The 19,245-nt window shown below is 45.1% G+C and overlaps 2 protein-coding genes across 3 annotated transcripts in view; one reads left to right on the forward strand and one right to left on the reverse strand.

Moving 5' to 3' along the window:
• Positions 1-19,245, reverse strand: part of U2AF1L4 (U2 small nuclear RNA auxiliary factor 1 like 4) — a 99,416-nt gene that overhangs the window by 51,676 nt on the left and 28,495 nt on the right. For both annotated transcript variants that reach the window (XM_085615913.1, XM_085615912.1), the window contains exons 2-5: positions 16,160-16,247; positions 8,720-8,786; positions 4,782-4,831; positions 4,163-4,261 (exon numbers count right to left, since the gene is read on the reverse strand). In XM_085615913.1, coding sequence (XP_085472039.1) covers positions 4,163-4,261; positions 4,782-4,831; positions 8,720-8,786; positions 16,160-16,247 — 304 coding nt within the window. The remainder of the gene's footprint in view (positions 1-4,162; positions 4,262-4,781; positions 4,832-8,719; positions 8,787-16,159; positions 16,248-19,245) is intronic.
• On the forward strand, positions 293-3,958 carry LOC146809115 (G protein-activated inward rectifier potassium channel 4-like). The gene is made up of 3 exons (XM_085614296.1): positions 293-556; positions 1,013-2,216; positions 3,548-3,958. The coding sequence occupies exons 1-3, from the start codon at positions 293-295 to the stop codon at positions 3,907-3,909; spliced, it is 1,830 nt and encodes a 609-aa protein (XP_085470422.1). The 3' UTR covers positions 3,910-3,958.

Here is a 19,245-nt window from a genome sequence, read left to right on the forward strand (position 1 = left end):
GGCGAGACCTAAAAACCAGGTAGAAGTTAGAGAAAGAGGAATGCAAGGGACCGTTTTCAAACATAAGGCCATACAAAGCCCAAGAAGACGTGATAAGAGGAGACAGAAGTGTGCAGTTGCAGGAACTATGCGTTGACTCGCCAGTGTTGAAATACCTAAAGAAAAGCACTTTCCATGTACTGTGCCACTAGGTGTAGTAATAGACAAACCTGGCACATTACTGATCACTCAGGGCTGTGCATTTCCAGTCTTCTCAGCCCCACCTCCCCCAATGCCTTTAAACTTTCTTTACATGGTTGTCTGTATGTTCCCACAGGAGTCCATGACTAGAACAGAACACCAGAGAGGGGTGCACACGCCACCAGCCCCACTGTCTGTGAGCATCACCATGTCAAGCTCCACACCACAGGGGAGGCTGGAGAGGGCCAAGAGTTCTGCAGGAAGCATCACCAGCACACAGGATGCCAATGGACGAGGCATCAAACCCAAACAAGTCCTGGCCTACCTTCCAAGGGCACCTGCAGACACTACCCGCTACAGCAGTTTCCCACAAAAGGTAAGATTATTACTGAAACTACACATTAAACCTGTAACTTCTACCAACCCCTATGGGCAAAAAGTGGGCTGCTCATAGGCAGGAGAGAATGCAGGCAACACTCTAAAGAACTTTCCCACACCAAAACCATTCTTAGTTTAATCAAATTGCAACACAAGGCTTGTCTTGAAAGTAGTATGTCCAACAACCAGATGATAAAACAATACTAATACGTCATGAAAGAGCAGCCTGCTCACAGCACACTGTAGCTCACAGAAGTGATTACTAAGGAGCAGTCTCCTCAAAAGATGGGAGCAAACCTGCAAAAGAGAAATAGATAATCAAAGAGGCATCCTTATTGTACACCTAGGCTACTGACTACACATCCAATCAGTCAACCTATTTCGAGGGTGTAATAGGTACCAGTGTGCTTCACAACCCTGGATAACTCACACTTGTAATTGTTTCTGTTTCCAGGCAGAATGCATGGTGTTTCCATCATATGCACCACCCGAGGAGATGGAGCCTTCAGTACCTATCAACCCAATTCTGCCCCTTCCAGACATCATGCAGAATGGTATCTACAAACGCCACATGAGCACCAATGACATTGGCTGCGTCTATCCTCATGTCGCCAAGCAGCGACCCAGTGTCTGCATATCCACTGATCTGCCCAAGTACAGACGGGCTTCTTTGCGCGAAGCCAATGGCCATTGGTACCCACGCCATGCCATTAGCGTGCCCAACATTACCCAAATGCCACGATACATGCATATGCCATCCCGCAGTTTCTTCTCAGCACCTTTGGTGGGTACAGAAAAGAATCCCAAGCAGCGCTGCAAGCTGATAGACAATGACCGCCATGCCGGCAAGACTACCACCAAGCGCGACCGCCAGCGCTATGTCACCAAGGATGGCAAGTGCCGCGTCAACCTTGGCCGCATCGAAGAGAAGAGCCGCTTCTTATCAGACATCTTCACCACTATTGTTGACTTAAAGTACCGCTGGTTTCTTTTTGTCTTTATGATGTGCTACATCGTCACCTGGCTCTTCTTTGCTACCATCTACTATGTTGACTCTTTGCTGCGCCATGATCTCTATCACCCAGGCAACATCAACTGGCAGCCCTGCTTCCAGAATATAGACAGTTTCACATCAGCCCTGCTCTTCTCAGTGGAAACCCAGAGAACCATCGGGTATGGCTTCCGTATGGTGACCTCATACTGCACAGAGGGAGTCTACCTTCTCATGGCACAATCTATTGTGGGCTCTATGATCGATGCTCTAATGGTGGGCTGCATGTTTGTCAAGATCTCCCGGCCAAAGAAGCGTGCCCAGACCTTGATCTTTAGTGAGAACTGTGTGGTGTGCAACCGGGATGAACAGCTCTGCCTGATGTTTCGCATTGGTGACCTGCGCGACAGCCACATGGTGGATGCCAAGATCCGGGCTAAGCTCATCAAGTCACGTCAGACCACTGAGGGGGAGTTCCTGCCCTTGGAGCAGTCAGAGATCAACCTGGGCTATGAGACAGGAGAGGACCGTCTCTTTCTCGTAGAGCCACAAGTCATCTGTCACATTATCGATGAGAACAGTCCTTTCTGGGAGATGGGGCCACAGCAGCTGCAGCGTGAGCAGTTTGAGATAATCGTTATACTCGAGGGCATTGTAGAAGCAACAGGCAAGTATTCAGAATCAGTGTACATTTTGGGAATGTTAAGAGTTGCCACATCTCAATTCATAAGGAATGGAAATACAGCAAAGAGACTTCTTACACACGTCACCAAGACATACATCAAAGAAACTGCTCACATAAGTCCCTAAGACATGCAGCAAAGAGACTGCTTACACACGTCACCAAGACATACATCAAAGAAACTGCTCACATAAGTCCCTAAGACATGCAGCAAAGAGACTGCTTACACACGTCACCAAGACATACATCAAAGAAACTGCTCACATAAGTCCCTAAGACATGCAGCAAAGAGACTGCTTACACAAGTCACTAAGACATACAGCAGAGACTGCTCGAAAACTTCACTAAGACATACAGAAGAGACTGCTTACACACGTCACTAAGACATACAGCAAAGAGACTGCTTACACAAGTCACCAACACAAACGGCAAAGACTGGTTACACAAGTCACTAAGACATATAGCAAAGAGACTGCTTACACAAGTCACTAAAGTAAGACAGTGTGTGGTAAGAAAGGGGACAAAATTGTGAAGGCAGTTTACCCCCAACAGACATCTGTGAATGCATGCTCAGATTGAGGGTGCAGTAAAAAAATAGGGTAGATAGGCAAGAATAGGTTGAATAGGTTGAACATAGTCGGAAGAGATCAAAAAGGCAGCAAAGACAAATATGTTCCAGAGGAGGAGTGCTGAGTGATACAAGCCTTAAAATAGTGCTGACAATCTGGGAAGAATACATTAAAAGGGACAGCAATGAAACGAACAATGGCGGGTTGTAAGGAACATTCCACGTAGCACAGTACTACCTGGTGCGAAGAAAGGGGCTAGAATACACAAGCCGCTATGTAGCTAATAATATGAAACAGGCAGTACTTAAGGGCTGGCGCGGTGCTTCTGCAACAGGATGCGTTGTCAAGGGAAGTAATCAAAATATAAAAAAAAGGAGGGAGTTGAAACTCTGGTGCAAATGTTCCATAAATGGGAAGTGTAGCTCTGATGGCGAGAAAGATCTCGAAGCAAAAGTGCTAATGGATTGGGGATAAGGTTCTAGGAAGGCCAGTGCCAATAAACAATGAAGGCATAGTTAGAGTACGCAGGTGGGAGGATCCAGTAAGGGCCCTGCTGCAGGACTGGAGAGGGTTCTAGAATGCTTTGTAGGAGCTCTGCTGAGAAGACATAGTAACACTTATGTAGCAGACAGTATTGCTGGCCTGTTGTGAAGGTTGCAGATAGGACGGCAGTTGATGCCCTATGTTTTTAGAGCTGTTTTTATGGGAAAATCAATGTATAAGTCTCATAATACCGTTCTTTGCCAGGAATGACCTGCCAGGCCAAGACATCCTACCTGGAGACAGAAATTATCTGGGGACATCGTTTCGAACCCTGCATGACCTTGGAGAAGGGGGCCTTTCGTGTGGACTACACACGCTTCCAGAAGACCTTCGAGGTGGATATACCACGTTGCAGCGCCAAGGAGTTTGGGGAAATGAAAGAGCTGGAGAATCCACACTCTTCAGAGTTCAGCCTGTACTGGGAGGGGGGTGACTTTGCCCAGAGCAGGCGATGCACCACAGAAAGGGAAAGAGAGGAGGACTTCTCTGAACCAAGCAGCCGCCCAATCCATAACATTGTGGAGGAGAGAAGTTCAGAGTTCAATGGGAGTGATTTTGGTACCTAGAATAGAAGCAAGGTGACAACACTGAATAATTAAAAAGGCAATGCGAGACAAACATGTTTAATTTGCTGACTTCGGTGGCTTGTCCTGAGCGTATAGCAGATATCCTTCACCTGCTTATATGCCCGCAGAGCAACATTTAATAACTACAGATAAATGACAGCATAAAGCAATGGGGTGCAACGGCGAATTGAACTTTTAAATACACACAAAAATAACCCTTTTCAAAAGCGCAGAGTAAAACAAGAGTAGTTACCTTGACATAAACATTCCCGACAAGATGGTCTCCCAGGTTATCACAGATGTTCATTTCTTCTATTTCACCATACTTTGCCTGAACCTCAGTAAAAACTTCCTGCAAATCAAGAAATGGCTCATTAGCTCCAGTGTAGCTACTCATACAATCCATACAGCATAATCTTAAGTTTACAACACCTCTGTACAGTTCCCTATTAGAGACAATAGATTCCAAAAAACACGTCCATTAACTATATCCCAGAAGTGTTTCTTTCATTACAAATCCAGCAGTGAGGGCAAGACTGTTAAGATTCTAACAAGTGAACAGACATGACAGCTATGAGCCTTTTCAGACAACAAAGAAAGCGACACATACCAATGGATGCCGCATTTTTACTTTGTCCAACCAAAGAGCTCCAATAAAGAGTTCTTTGGGAATTGCTTGTTTGGCTAAGTATAATAATGTGAGCTAAGCTTCTTCATGAAAAACAGTGTAGCAGTGGAAAGACTGGATCATAGCTCAGCTGGTTTACAAGCCATCTTCCCCTCCACAGCCCACTATCCTCCCAGATCCTTAGCAAGAGGAGGATCCTACCATCTGTATGAGGTACTGTAAGGATGATAATCAGTCCACTCACCTCAAAGAAGCTATCATAGTGCTCCTGCACCTCCATGTCACTCACATGACCTACAGTAGAAGGAAATAGAAATATATAATAAACCGTTATGGATGAGCCCCCTCCCCCTTCACTCAGCCCCACAGAAAAACAATTGAGGAACCAATAGTCTAAGCCTCTACTGGAAACCCCAGGTTCGACAATGAACAGTTCCCCCAAGTCTACTCACTTATCCAGAAATATTCCTCATCGACAAACCTGGTTCCCCATCTCTTATGTTTTACTGGAAGGAAGGAATTTTACTAGTGATCAGCTAAGCCAACAGGACTCCTGCCCCTTCATGCAACAGCACTAGCAAGTAGTCCTGAGTGCTGTAGAGCAACACACTTTGATTCAAGTGTGACGAGATAAACGAAGGCTGGTGCACAGGAAGAACATGCTTAAATCAAACTGTTTGTAGTCAAGGAAATTCACTTTTCATGTTTATTTAATCTACTGGACCAGTAGGCTCAATCCCTTGCATCACAAATACTTTAGCTGCCAGTGTACTGCACTATAGTATGGTTGGTGGAGAGAAGATTTTCTTCTGAAACGAAACGCATTCATATGCACTAGATGTTTCCACTAGATGTTTATAAATGTGTATGGTTCATTAAAGAAAAGCCTTTTCTATTTGGGCAAGATTGCCCAGAAAAAAAATACAGTGACTTGTGAGCTTAGCTAGCATCACAGGGAGGGTCAACTATATAAATGTGCATGCTTGCAAAATTTAAACATTTGTGGGAAGGGAACCAACACTGAGGTAGAAAGCAGCACAGCACATGAGAGCAAGGAAATACATTTTAAAAAGACGATCTGTCAACGCGAGCAGTGGGAGGATACAAATCATCCAGTCAAAAAAGGACAGCAAAGATGCTATGGTCAAGAGGAAGGAAAGCCAACCACTGGAGAGCAGTGGGCTGGCGATAAACCCCCTCTTAATTTTTGGTATGGTCCTCAAGTCTTAATACTAGACACCTCAAAAATAATAGGGAAATCAGTGTCAAACCATTATGGGCAACATTTTAGGCATGGACACTAGAATGTGATTTTGCACCTATAGCGTTTTCCGCATAGCTAAGTATTTGCCAACTAATCCATAATCTGCAGCATAATATGAAAACCTCAAATAAAAAAATTGTTCCTACCTCAAACGGATTAAAAGTTAAATGCTGCAACATGGTGCTGCATAGTGGAAGGCCCTTTGCAACGGTTGACTGATCTTATTGCTGTATTTGGGTGTCAGACTGGTACTAAGGAGGTGAAACCTTTTCCCAGATAGTTGTAATATATTTAAAAAGGACATAATGACGCAATACCATTAGAAAATGTGCTGTCTCTTTGCTTCCCCCACATAATTCAGTAAACTCTACAAAATAATTTGGTCCTTCCCTGTTTTATACAAAACAGCAACTATAGTCAAGGACCTCGATCAGTGCAGATTTCCAGCCTCCAGTAATTCAAAGGTGTCAAAACCATAATCCTAGCAAAAACTTGTCAATTCCATTTTTGCATACAATAGTTAAAATGTTTTTTCCCCTTCAGAGGGAAAATATTTTCCTGCTCGAGAAAACTCCTCAGCAAACCTGCCTTTTTATTGAAGGGGTGCTCCATTCCATTCTGTAAACAGTTTCAATAGCACCCTTGTCAGAATTTACAATTTTTAATAGGTAGGGAAAGGTTTGCAGAGGAGCTGGTTAACCGCCTTAAACGTCCATGCTTGTGCACAAAGTCATAGGTGATCCCAGCATGGGATTTATCACTTCCTGTGTACTTCCTTCTCCTGAAAGGAGATTTGTTCCCAAGAAAATGGACATGTTCAAAACAGACTTTGGCACACGTATATCAAACTTACATGTGCTAATAGCTTTGGAAATTCGGCAGCTACGTTGCACAGTTCTTCTAGGAGTAAAACGTAAACCAGTCACTGAACTAGTGTTTGGTATAAGCTCACAATTAAGACCTACATGGAAGGTGCAGTGTACTTGCCAACAAGTTAAACAATGTGTTCAAGTGGAGAATGATAGGGCGATCTCATTGATCCTAACGTTAGCAATGTAGGCTTTTGAGAACAAATCTAGCTTGATTTTCTACATTTTACTAAATCTAACGAATGCTCAAAGGTTAATTTGCAGGTAAAAAAAAGTGCTAATGTATTCCAACCTCTAGTGATCAAATTACTGGCCTAAACAGAGCTTATTAACAGTCTGACTATTCAAAAGTTTGACAAAAAGAACCCCGGTATGCTCCAATGTGTGGCATATTAAAGTGCTGACAAATACGGACAGAACATGAGGGTAGTGAAATAGAGAGAACACTGCTATAACCTCATCTTACTACATGGCAACAAACGGCACAAGTAGATATTTTATAAAAGTTCAAATCCATGGGAACCCAACCCAGTGGCCCCCTAACCCCAACAATCCTTTCACAAACAGTGTCTGATCCGTCTACACTACTGTCCAATTCCCCTTTTACTCCACCACCAATTCAGTTCCTACTGCCTCCCATTGTATTGCGTTCGGCTTGCTGCCTAGTCGGTGCTTAATTTGTAAAAGAATACGTGTTGGGGCCCAAAGGCTTTGTTCAGAAGCACCTAATGACTTTTTAATCCACCACAAATTCCCGCTCTCTCACTTTTGCAAATTACGTTTTATCCCTGCTTTCTCCCTATCTTCTGTCTCATCCTCATTTCTGCTTTTTGTGTTTTTCTCTCTTGCTCTGGATCAAAGTTTGTTGAAGAAAAATAACTGCCCGTGGGCCCTACCTGCAACTACCGGCTCAATCAGCACTGGTCTATTGATCGTTCTCTCGCTCACTTCAGATATAGTTTGCCTACTTTCCAAGCCCAGATGGCAGTCTGAACCAGCAGCCAAAATGTCCCCTATTTAGGTTTGTGTATAATCTTCCCCCCTTTGTCTTTCCCCTTCCATAGACAAACCCCAGACTCTTCTTTGCTCGAGACATCCGAAGCATCATTTCTCATCTTCTACCCACGAACAGCACCTAACAAACTAGCAGTCGTTTTTTGACCTGTGAGGTCTGTCATGTATTTACATGACAGACATCACAGGTCAAAAACGACCAACTGCTTTTTATAGGTGATAAAAGGGAGCTTTTGAAAAAGCTTCACTTTCATGGTAACATGTACAAAAGGATTTTAAATGCAGCAAGCAAAATCTTGCTGGCTCAAATCAAAAGCTGCTTGACGCACCATTTGCAAGGGACAAGGTAACAGCTCATTTTATGGGAATCTAATTGCGCACAGATCTAGGAGGAAACCTAATTTCCACCAAGCAGCTTGTGTTGTAGAAAAGCTGCAGTTCTTGGTCTTTACACTTCTTTACAACATATCGACTACTACAACAAGGGAAGATGCAGTCTTCCAAATATTCAGATGTGATGTAACAGAAGGCTTGTGGGAGGCAAAGAGATGACAGAGGTTGCATACTGCACAAGCTGCACTCTTGGTTCCAATTTTTGGTACAGATTTACTCAAACCATCGCTTTCCATGCACGCATCGCCAGTGATTCTAGAAGCAGGCTGCAAAAACACTTTTTACGCAGAACAGAGCTAATTAAATGATCAACGTGAGCAGATTCCTCTCGTGTGACAACTGGCACAGAACCGGAGCAAAACCCTCCTCCCTTAAGTTGCAACAGCGATAGAAAGGGTTCCAACAAGATCTTAAAATGGCCGAAAGAACAGGTTGATGGGGGTCTTGGGTTACTGGTCTTATACTTACAGCTGAATCCCCATCTGTTGAGTGTTAAGGGACGTGGGTGCATGTTAGTGTGTGGACAGACAGGAATGGTAGGCAAGGTTGTTGCTCAAAACAGCATAGCCCACCTGCGATGAGCTCTGGCTGCACATGAGGAAACAAGGGAGGGAAGACATGAAATTCCCTCCAGATACTTACAGTGGGAACCATCAGCTGTTTGGGCTGTATTCTGAGGGTTACGATACAGGTTCAGCAATACAATCGTCTGAAAAATCAAAAACATGTATTACTAAGTGCAGTGAATAGATGCACATCTCCTAAAGTAATCCACTCACTAAAAAAAACAGCACAGCCTGGATTACAGATCCTAGAGTGAGAACAAAGGCAAGCAAATGAAAGGAAGAAACAGTGATAGAAAGTACACACAGATAAAGGATGAACAAGTGTTTATGGTGTGGGGATGAACAGAAAGGAAACTACATTGTTACATGGTTACTTCAAAGAACTCAAGAAGCAGTGTATATGTAACGAGACCCCAATAATAAGCAGAGAGACCGAATTCTAGAGCAAGGCACTATATGGAAATGCATCTTTTTGTATAGTCATCGCAAAAGTTTTGAACTGATGCTGCTAACCAGACCTCAGTGCTAGTGTTCTGACCATACAACATGCATGTTTCATTGGCTTCAGCCCAATTTGCATAAGCCTACTTACTTGTAAATCCCTAATATATGGTTCTCAGGGTATCTAGGGCCTGTAGGAAGGAGGGTCATCCCAGGGAATACAGCACTGAAGGGCTAATAGGTAACACTTGGGATAGATGCTGCTCTATTGTTTAGGCAGACAGGTTGGCACTAGGCACAGAGACGAGAAACCAGCTGTCAAATTGTTTTTCAGGGGCGTATAGCGCTCTTGGAAGCCACACCTCTGGGTTGAGCTAGGGAGCTCTGCATGCCAAGAAAAGGGTTCTGCCTTCTTGAGAGTAGTCAGAATACAGACTTCTGGGATAGCTGATTGACTGGTGACAGTGACAACCCTGGAGTGCATTTTTGGGCATTCAAAAAATGGCACCCCTGGCACCCAGATCACCCTGGACTGGCAAAGAGTACCAATGGACGACCGCCCAGCTTCCCCAGGAATGCAGCATAGAGGCTGCTCTGGCGTGAACTGCATGCTTACCTGGTGGCTAGCCAAGGAAGAGTACTGCTCGTAGAGAAGCCGACCCTTCTGAAGCAGGAGACCCCAAGGGTCATTTGGCTGAGCACCTGTTCGTAGTCCTGGACAACGATAGCTAAAGAAGCCTGCTGGGGCGAGCTGGTAGCCCAGATTCCTGGATCGCCACTCCTACGCACCATGCAGCCTAGAAGACCAAACCAATGCTCACAAATTTGCCAATGAATCTACTGGACCCGGGAGAGTCGGTGTGAAGCTAGGTTGAACAGAAGGCAAATTACTGCCAAAAGAGGAGAACCGCTGTACCGGGCAACTGGACTTCTACCCAAATCAAGAGGACTTCAAGGAACGTCGACCCCTGCATTGCCTCACCAAGCCTGTGGACCAAGGGATAGCCCCAGCCCAGAAGACTCATCGACCACACAGTATCTTCGAGCATCTTCAGCATTCTGCATCCTTTGCATCAGGAGCACTTCATTGAAGTCAATGGCAATGATTCACTGACGCAGCAACTGAAGACTTCTTTTCTTGGAGGTAGCGGTTTCTGTGGACCAAGCAGGTTCCCTTAACTGGCTGCCTGACTAAGTTGGTCGCCTAAAGCTACTGCATTGATACTTACCAAAGTTTTTCCTGCAAAAGGTTTCCGAGTGACAAATTTGTGGAATGTGCCAATGCGTGATCATGGTCAATTTGAATTTAGTACGCTCACAATATCTTGTGAGGTAAACGTTACTTATCCAGTAAGCATCTGTTCGTGACCTGTAGTGCTGTGGATCCACAAGCTCAGCATAATCCCACAGTCTAGAGTTGGGCTTGGATGTGTGCAAGTTGTTTTTCTTCAAAGAAAGTCTTTTAAGTCACAAGGTATAGTGACTACTCCTCTTGCTGGCAATGCGCATGAACATACAGTCCACTGTCGGATTGTTTTCCCGCAAGGCGGGCGAGGATAAAATGTGATGTATAGCGAGAGGCCCGTGCAAAAGGAATTCACTATAACCTATAAAAGTAACTGGAATGAAGAGGGGTCTGGGAAGGAGGGTAGGCGCATGTGAATCTACAGCACTACATGCCCCAAACAGATGCTTACTGGGTAACATTTGCAGTTTGAGTGACATGTGGCTGTAAATACACATGCTTAACAGACTAACGCAGTACTCTTCTAATGGCATGGCAGGGGGGGGCAAACCTATGGGGGTAGACCATGTAGCTGCTTAACATGTCAACCATATGTATATTTCCTAAGACGGATAGGAAAGTTCTTTTACCTTTAGCATAGCAAGCTTGGATGCATTTGACAATCCACTGTGCAATGTCAGACTTAGAAATGGCACTTCCTTGGAGTGGTTGCAAAATGGCAAAAAAGAGTTGCTGTGTTTTCCGAAATGATTTGGTTAAATCAATATAATACACAAGTACTCGTTTTACATCTAAGGTGAGCAGAGCCCTTTCTGCAACGGAGTCAGGTTGAGGAAAAATACTGGCAGTTTGAAAGATTAAGGTGGAATTGAGACAGCACCGTAAGAAGAATTTAGGATTGGTACAAAGTACCACCCTATCTTTATGTAGTTGAAAGAATGGTTCTTCTAAAGTCAATGTTTGAAGCTCACTGACATGGCTGAGTGAAGTGATAGCAACTGGGAATGTTATCTTCCAGAATAAAACCTGGAGGGGCTCAAATGGAGGGCCCATTAATCTTGTTAATACTATATTGAGATTCCAAGAGGGAGCTCATGACACCCTAGGAGGAATAACTCAAGACCTTCCAGGAAGGCTTAAATGATGCGAGGCTGAGTGGAACCGCCGGGATTTGAACCTGTGACCATGAGGTCGAACACAGGCCCCTGCAGTGGATGCATTAGTCCACCAAGCCACCAGACCTGCAAAAGTTGCTGTCCACTCCAGGGAGGTACTCTGAGAACAGGTGTATGTTGTATTGGAAGGCCCACCTCCAGATGTTCTGGGCTAGCTGAGGGAATCTGGTATGCCCCTGCTTTTGCAGATAATACATGGCAGTCTGTTGTACGTTTTGTAATGGTCCGCTAGGAGGGAAAGAACCGTTGTAGTTAATCCCAGACAGGTGCTGTGTAGTTTGGGGGGAATAGTTGGTGAGTCAGGGTTTGGTGGTGGTAGTAGCAGAGGGCTTGGTAAAACCATCTTTGACTCTTCCGTTGGAATTATTGCACCTATATTACCCCTTGTATTATTACCCGGGTGAGGTAGCTTGGGCCTGGAGTCACTGGTAGAAGGTAGAGGTTTCAGGTAAGGTGGTTTTGGATCTCTGCGACAAGAGGAGCGGTAAAAGGAACCACTCTGCGATGGTAAATAAACAGCAAAAAAACAAACGGTTGACCAGGGTCAAGCGCATCAAATCCTTATGTATAATCTATTAGTAAGTGGTGCAATCACTTCCTGCACTCCGCCGTCCGGAGGTGCCAATAGTGGCCAAATGTTCAAGAGAAATGGAAGGTGCAGTCGTTGCGGAGTCAATCAAGCAAGCCAAATTCGTTCCAGAAATACTTCTTTCAAATAAAAGTAGTATTTCTGGAACAAATTTTGCTTGCTTGATTGACTCCGCAATGAGTGCACCTTCCATTTCTCTTGAACACGCAGCGATGGTGTTTGTAATGCCCCCATGGCCTTGCTAATCTCATACTTTCTTTACCCAGGAGTGAGGTAACCTGGGGACCAAAAAGGTACTCCAAATCAAAGAGAAGAGCCAAGATGTTTTGTTGAACCTCAGGTTTGAAACCGAACACTGAGCCATGCATGTCTCAGAAGGAGGATACTATAAATTATGCCTCTTGCTGCATTAAGGGCACAGAATTGTGGTATTGGAAATAAGCTTCCCATCAGGGGCAATTTGGTATGCCTGTTTTTGTGCTCTTCTGGAAGAAATTGGAGGATGTCCTCCATTTCGTCTGTGGACCCCATCGTAGCGGGATAGGCGGCCAATGGAGTTATCAATCCTCCGATGGTTGGCAGTCTGGGCAGCCATCATCTTACCAAAGGCATCTATCTTTTTACTTTATCTGGTGGTGGTGCCTCGCCAGATGTTTGAGAGTTGGCCCTCTTACATGCTGTGGCAATTACTAATGAGTCAGGTGGGTGATGTCCTTTATTATACGTAGGGTTGCTAGATGATGCTTTATATTTTTTCTCTTCTTCGGTGTAATGACTCTGGACCCAACAGGGTAGTTGAATATATCAGGTGTGTAGCATAGCATGCCTTTAAGCACTGCCAGATATTGTGTTGAGCGATGACTAGAGAAGAGGGTTTCAAATAAGTAATCCTCTGAAGGCTAGGTATGCAGCTGAACCATATGGAAGGTGGTAGCTCTACCTATTAAGTCATGGTAGGTGGTACCGCCATCGGGAGGAAGGGGGGGGTGGTTGGAGATAGAGAGTTTAGCGGGGTACAAATCTGGGCCTTTATCTGCAGGTAGCTTCGAGTCATGAATCCCACAAGTCATCTTGCGTGGAATGGAAAACTTCACTCCCTCCGCCCCCGGTGTAGCGGTGAATGGAACCTTCTGGCGAGTTTGGATGAGGTTGAATAGGTGAAGGCGGTGGTGAATGGGCATGGTGTGCTGCAGGTGTTGGTGAAAGACTGATGCTGACAGGGCATGTGTCCATGTCCACCATCTTCCTGTGCTTTGGTGGTATCGGCAGTTTCAAATCTTCAAATGACAATGGTCTTTTGGCTGGTTGTGCCCAAGTGAGGAGGTCTCACAATGATAAGACCAGTGTCCGGGTATATCATGATACGCTTCTGGCCTTGAGTCTATCTCCTCTTGTAGCCTTTGAGCAAGTTCAAAAGCATGTGCATGCTTGCTGAATTATTTTGGATTAGATGTGGAAGTCTTCAGAGCAGGTATCTTTGGTGCCGAGGGTTTTGGGTCAGAAACTGGCATTTCGGAGCCAAGGTGGAGTGGAGTTTCAAGGGTTCTGCTCGAAGCAAACGATGATTGAGGAGTCAACTGGGAAACATGTGGCCAGTGCTGTTTTTTCGACACAGAGGCCAGGCGTGTCCGAAACAGCTGGTTGGTTCAGTTCATGGCCCAAAGGCATTGGTGGCCCAACCATAGTTTTTGGTCGATCAGAGGAAGGAAGACAACTCTTTGTTGAGGTGTGCTGCGGTCGGGGTGGAGACAGATGGGTCAAAGTACTCACAGGCTGCCCTGGAGTAAGGTCATCTACATCTCAGAACCGAAGCTATCCTCCAGAAAGAAGGTGCCCTAGTCAGCAGCAGATGGGTGGGCTTGTACCTCCTTTTGAAGGTCTTTAGAACCGAAGACCTTCAAAAGGAGGTGACCTTGGTGCTACACCGGGACACCGTGAGGGGTAAAGCGCTAAAGTTGTGCATCATTTTCTTTGACTGAAAAGACCTGCAGGCATTACAGGTAGCTTATTCGTGTTCAGGGGAGAGGTAAAAGTTACACAAGATCGGTGCGTGGGATCTTGGTGTGGCAGTGAGGACAGAAGTTCCATCACCTGGTGGACATAGTGTAGAGGGAACGGCAAAGATAAAGACCAACACAAGGACGAAGGCCCACCGGGACAGCATGCAAACTGGAGCTGCCCCAATGAGGTAGAAGTCGATGAACGGACGAGGAAGACAGAACAGCCATGATCGAAAACAATGCCTATTTTAATGTTTTAAAAGAATAGGCAACACCGTCGTCAAACCGGAGCAGAGGAGCACATTTCCGAATCAGACAGGGGAATTAAACAACCTAACAATGGACTCAAAGACTATGCGCTTTTCCAGCAAGAGGAGGAGTCACTATACATCGCAACTCAAAAGACTTTCTTCGAAGAAAAACAACACGTGCACATCCAAGCCCAACACTAGATGATGGCATTATAAAAAGCATGTGTATCTACAGCATTCCTCGAGCACTATCTCCAGAAACCCCTGTGGTTCTTTTTCATTTTGAGGTCATAAATTATACAAAATTCTAAACCTTTTATAAATGGGGATCTCATTTCTTGAGTGTCTTATTTCTTCAATTGTTTTGGTGCTGTTCAAATGCTTTACACATGTTCCTTTGTGTAAGCCTGACCACTCAGACCCACAGCTATCCAAGATTGAGCTATGGGCTTAAAAAAATGAAACCAGACTGGTCCTAATGAGGGTGGTAGTGTATTAAAGAGTAACATCACAATCACATCATATAATGCACCTCACTTCAACACAGGCACAAACTATGAATCTCTGTTTAGAACAGCATTTGGACTGAATATTCAGAAAACTAATTTCTCGGCATCTTCATCTAGTACTTAATAGAGAACCACAAGCGCTGAATGACAGAGTATGGCACCTTTGAAATAAGGTGAAGATAATAAATCTCACGGATAGGTTCACTTTGAAAAGAATTTCAAGACAAGGCATGCTTGGTGAAGCAGTGCTTAAGACTAGAGCTTAAAACTACATGGGAACTGAACAGAAGTGCACTTTGCGTGCAGTGAAATGACATGTATGTGGAGATCAATGACAGACCATGGAGATTATATTCAAGGATTGGGGACTACTGGTGAAAGTAAGTGGTGATACCCATGACCAACACATTGCAGAGACTCCGCTCTGCAATGTGCCACTGGACGCCACTGGGAAAACTCTGCCTAAGAGAAGAAAGTGCATTGCATGGCAGAAACAACTGAGAAAATGTTTACAGGTCACGTTCCGATTCAAGGGGAGCACAACATTGATGAAGGGTTGAATTTAAAGGGAGGTGGATAGCAAGTTCCAAGACACTCTACAACTCATGAAATGTTGTTTAGGAGCGCAGTGTGAATTCTTTGGATGCAAGTGCAAAAGGTTCCATGAGATAACAATAAAGGCGATGTGCTCTGTATTAGTGGAGAGCTAGTTGCAGGGAGGCAAGGACTTGTGAAAACTTGTGCATGTGTGGAGACTGTATTCTGGGGTAGAAAGCCAATAGGGTAAAATGGTGAAGAATTGGGGGTATGAGCAGCAAGTGCTCTATGATGGGACAATGCTGATGAAGTGTTCTCTCAGAGTAGATCCAGGTGCAGACCAAGCCATGACTACGGAGATGTGAATATGTGGAGAGTGATTTCCAGAGGAGAACGACATTGGTAAAGTATTTAGGTATGATTGGCGAGTGAATTCAAGGACAAGCCAAGAATCAAGAATGTTGTGTAGGAGAGTAGCACAAGTTTCAGGGCAGCCCATGAAACGTGAATAAATGGTAGGCGAGGCACAGGGAAGCACATCACTGGTATCGTGGGGTGAGAAGGATGAGCAAGGTCCTGGTTCAAACTCTTGGAGTCACGATGAATGAGGATGTATGTATGTAAATGTATGAGTAATAAGGGGAGAGAAAGTTCAAATACCTGACTCGTGAAATGCTATGTATGAGTGGAAAACTGTAGGTATTAAAGGGTAAATACTGAACGCCACATGCAGGAGATCAGTGACATTGTTGAGGCATCGCCTTATACCTGACTGAATGTTGGTTTGTTGTGAAGTCGAGAACATCTGTCCCCGTGGCGGCAGGCACCGATCTTAAAGTAGAAGGAACAGTTAACCCTGTGGATAAAGTAATCAAAAGGAAAAAAAACACAAATCATCAGAATGATTCTGTACACTTTCAGCTACCAGATAAGTCAAAGGGTGGCAGAAGCACATCATTTTCAATTATGGTGCAGCTATTAACCTTTTCGCTTTGCCCTTAGACCGCCATAACTTTTTGGCCAGTCCACATAAGCTATCAACTCCAAATGTGTTCCCCCCCCTCCCCCACCCCCCCCCCCACATAGTGCCCAGGAATGGACCTGGGTACTGTAGGGGCACAGGGGTCATGCACCTGAACCCACACCACTGGCATAGGGCACCCAGCTAGAGGGGTGACTGATGTATGCCAGGGCAGTGTGTGTTGTGGGCATGGCATGTTTGGGCATGGCACACAGGGATGTGTGCCATGTCAACTCTTTGCTTTGTTCTGTACCCAGACACTCAGCCTGCAAGGGCAGTGTGTGTGTGTCAGGGTACAGGGCCTCTAAGGGTGGCACAATAAGTGCTGCAGCCCTTAGGGGCCTTCTCTGTTCACAAGGCCCTGGGTACTTAGTGTACCATTTACCTGGGGCTGACATGTGGCCAGAGATGCCAATTGGCTTTAGGTTTCAACACAGTTTTAGGGAAGGAACATAGGCCCTGGGTACCCGATTGGCAGGAGCCCAGGGCACACTCAGTCAAAGTACATCAGCAATTCAGCAAAAAGTGGGGGCATACCATGCAAGAAAGATGGCACTTTCTCACAGCTGGACCTAGTGCATCTGACTGTTGAGGGACATTTGAGGGTTGGGGTTACGCAAATGCCTAGGTAGGCTGCCCCCACTCATTTCTCCACAAAAAAATATCCCTGGTGTCTAGAGGGCCTTTAGAACCCACCTAGCGATTCCTAAGGCGGAAGCCGGGAATCATTTAAACCACTTCCCCAGCATTCGTGCTCGATTTTTAAACTTGCACTTCACCGTTTAGGTCTCGCCTGACCCAGCGCATGCGCTGTCTGGCGAGACTCTCTGTGAGGGCTTAAAAAAAATGCTACCACGGCCGGCATAGCGCTACAGAGCATGTGCGCAGGCCGCGCCTGATTGCGATCACTTTCGCGGCCAATACTTGTTATAATAGTTTTTGCAAAGTGTTTCCAAGGTCTTTTTTCTATTACTGTCCCGCAATATATGGTTCCACGCTGACTCACGGTGCTAGGATTGAGCTGCTGCACCTAACGTGCACGCAACACTGACACGCCTTTAAATACTATCGCTTCCCACCGCGAGCTCACTGATGTCGCATTGACGGAGCGGATTGACAAGAGGTGAGCTTACCTTTGCCTCAGCAGACTGGGCCTGCAGAGTCCCGCCCCCCCCCCCCCCCCCCCCCCCCCGAGTTAGACACTTTTCCACAGATCAATTTTGATACGTACGACAAGCACTTTTTACTTCTGTTTGAAGAGTCCTGGCTTCTGCTGTCTGCGTTCGCATTCCCCACATTCTTCAAGCCGCAGACAAGCAGATTGTCTCCACCGTAACCTGTATTCACAATTTAACCAACAAGAGTTTTCACTCATTTTAGATTGTTAGTTTATATTACACTGCCTAATCCTTTTCCGGCGGCCGCTGGAATTCAGCTTGTTTTACAACTTTAACTTTGGCAGTTCGACCGCGGGTCGACTTACGAGTCAGTTGGCATCATGCTGGTTAGGTTTCTGCACCAATATCATGCGTGCATTTCTTCAGCAATGTGTTTTACGCTCCTCCTAGCGTTTTTGATTTCATTGAACATTAGTTGGTATTGCATTATCTCTTTCTCGAATACCCAGTCCTGACTACATGCCTAACGCCAGCAAACCTTTGCTACCTTGGGACAGATGGCACCTGCCTTTTTCAGAGCAAGTTGGTCACTACTCGTTTACTTGACCTACAAAGCGATCCTGACCATGATACAACTAGACTAAAGTACATCTTATGCAATGTAAGATCTTTAGCAAAACACCCCATTGAAGTATGGGATACGATTACTCCCCAGAGCTTTGCTTCATCACAGAAACTTGGCTAACACCCACAAACCATCCATCGATCAATTTGGCTATCCCGGATGGCTATAAATGTATCCATCTAGATAGAGAGGGCAAAACCGGGGGAGGCATTGCCATAGCCTATACAAGCATTTACAATGCAATGGTCTCGGCATTGGTAAAGTTAGAGCTATTGGCATTGCTCATGACATTTTTGTTTATGTTTTTTGTTTTTAAAACATTTAAAGAAACGGCATTGTCATGAGCAATGCCAATAGCTCTAACTTTAACAATGCCGAGACCGTTGCATTGTAAATGCTTGTTTCATTCTTTCTTCATCCCTGGCACCCTTCTACCCAACTCTTGCCTCCCGAACTCCTACAACCTCGTGTAATTTCCTTGTGCACAGAAGTGATCTGGTCTCGCCCGTGTTAGAGGGTTTTTCGCGTAGAAATCGACTGAAAGCCCAGTGTCATTCACAATCACGTGTCAGACTTCAGTGCCTGGAGGCTTTTCATATGTAGGCGCTATAGCAATGTGTTCAGACGATGCTTTATTTCTGCAGTGTTTGTTTATAAAGTGTTAAATGTAGAGGCCGACTCATTTTCTCCGGAGCTGGGGAATTCCCAGTCCGACTGAACTGCTTCCTTCCCGTGGCTATAATATACTCACTATCCGATTTGACCGCCAGCTCTTTTGGACAGTTAGGTGCTGTATGTACGAGCTGTCACAAGGGCCTCTGGAAAGAATTATGCGGCAATGAACGACCAAAATAAGCCTTACGGCTAACTCAATCAATTAGCAGACTCCTGCAGCACATCATGTGACAATATACACTTGCTATTTTGTCATTGAATTAAAGATGCAGATTACACAGTAGCAAAAAAGATATATGGTAGTAATGCATATGAGAGCGCACATCAAAGACAGTTAGTAAGAACGGATTGGGTATACAGTGATAATTGTCAGGACAGGAAAATAAATCACATAGCAAGATCAATTAGTGGTGCC

Source organism: Triturus cristatus, chromosome 7, assembly GCF_964204655.1.
Source record: "Triturus cristatus chromosome 7, aTriCri1.1, whole genome shotgun sequence".
Taxonomy (NCBI): domain Eukaryota; kingdom Metazoa; phylum Chordata; class Amphibia; order Caudata; family Salamandridae; genus Triturus; species Triturus cristatus.

Bases quoted from the DNA above. Each gene is read 5' to 3' on its own strand.
- LOC146809115 (XM_085614296.1), top strand. From the start codon at position 293: ATGGTTGTCTGTATGTTCCCACAGGAGTCCATGACTAGAACAGAACAC. The intron at 557-1,012 runs GTAAGATTATTA...TTCTGTTTCCAG, and splicing joins ACAGCAGTTTCCCACAAAAG to GCAGAATGCATGGTGTTTCC. The intron at 2,217-3,547 runs GCAAGTATTCAG...GTTCTTTGCCAG, and splicing joins GGGCATTGTAGAAGCAACAG to GAATGACCTGCCAGGCCAAG.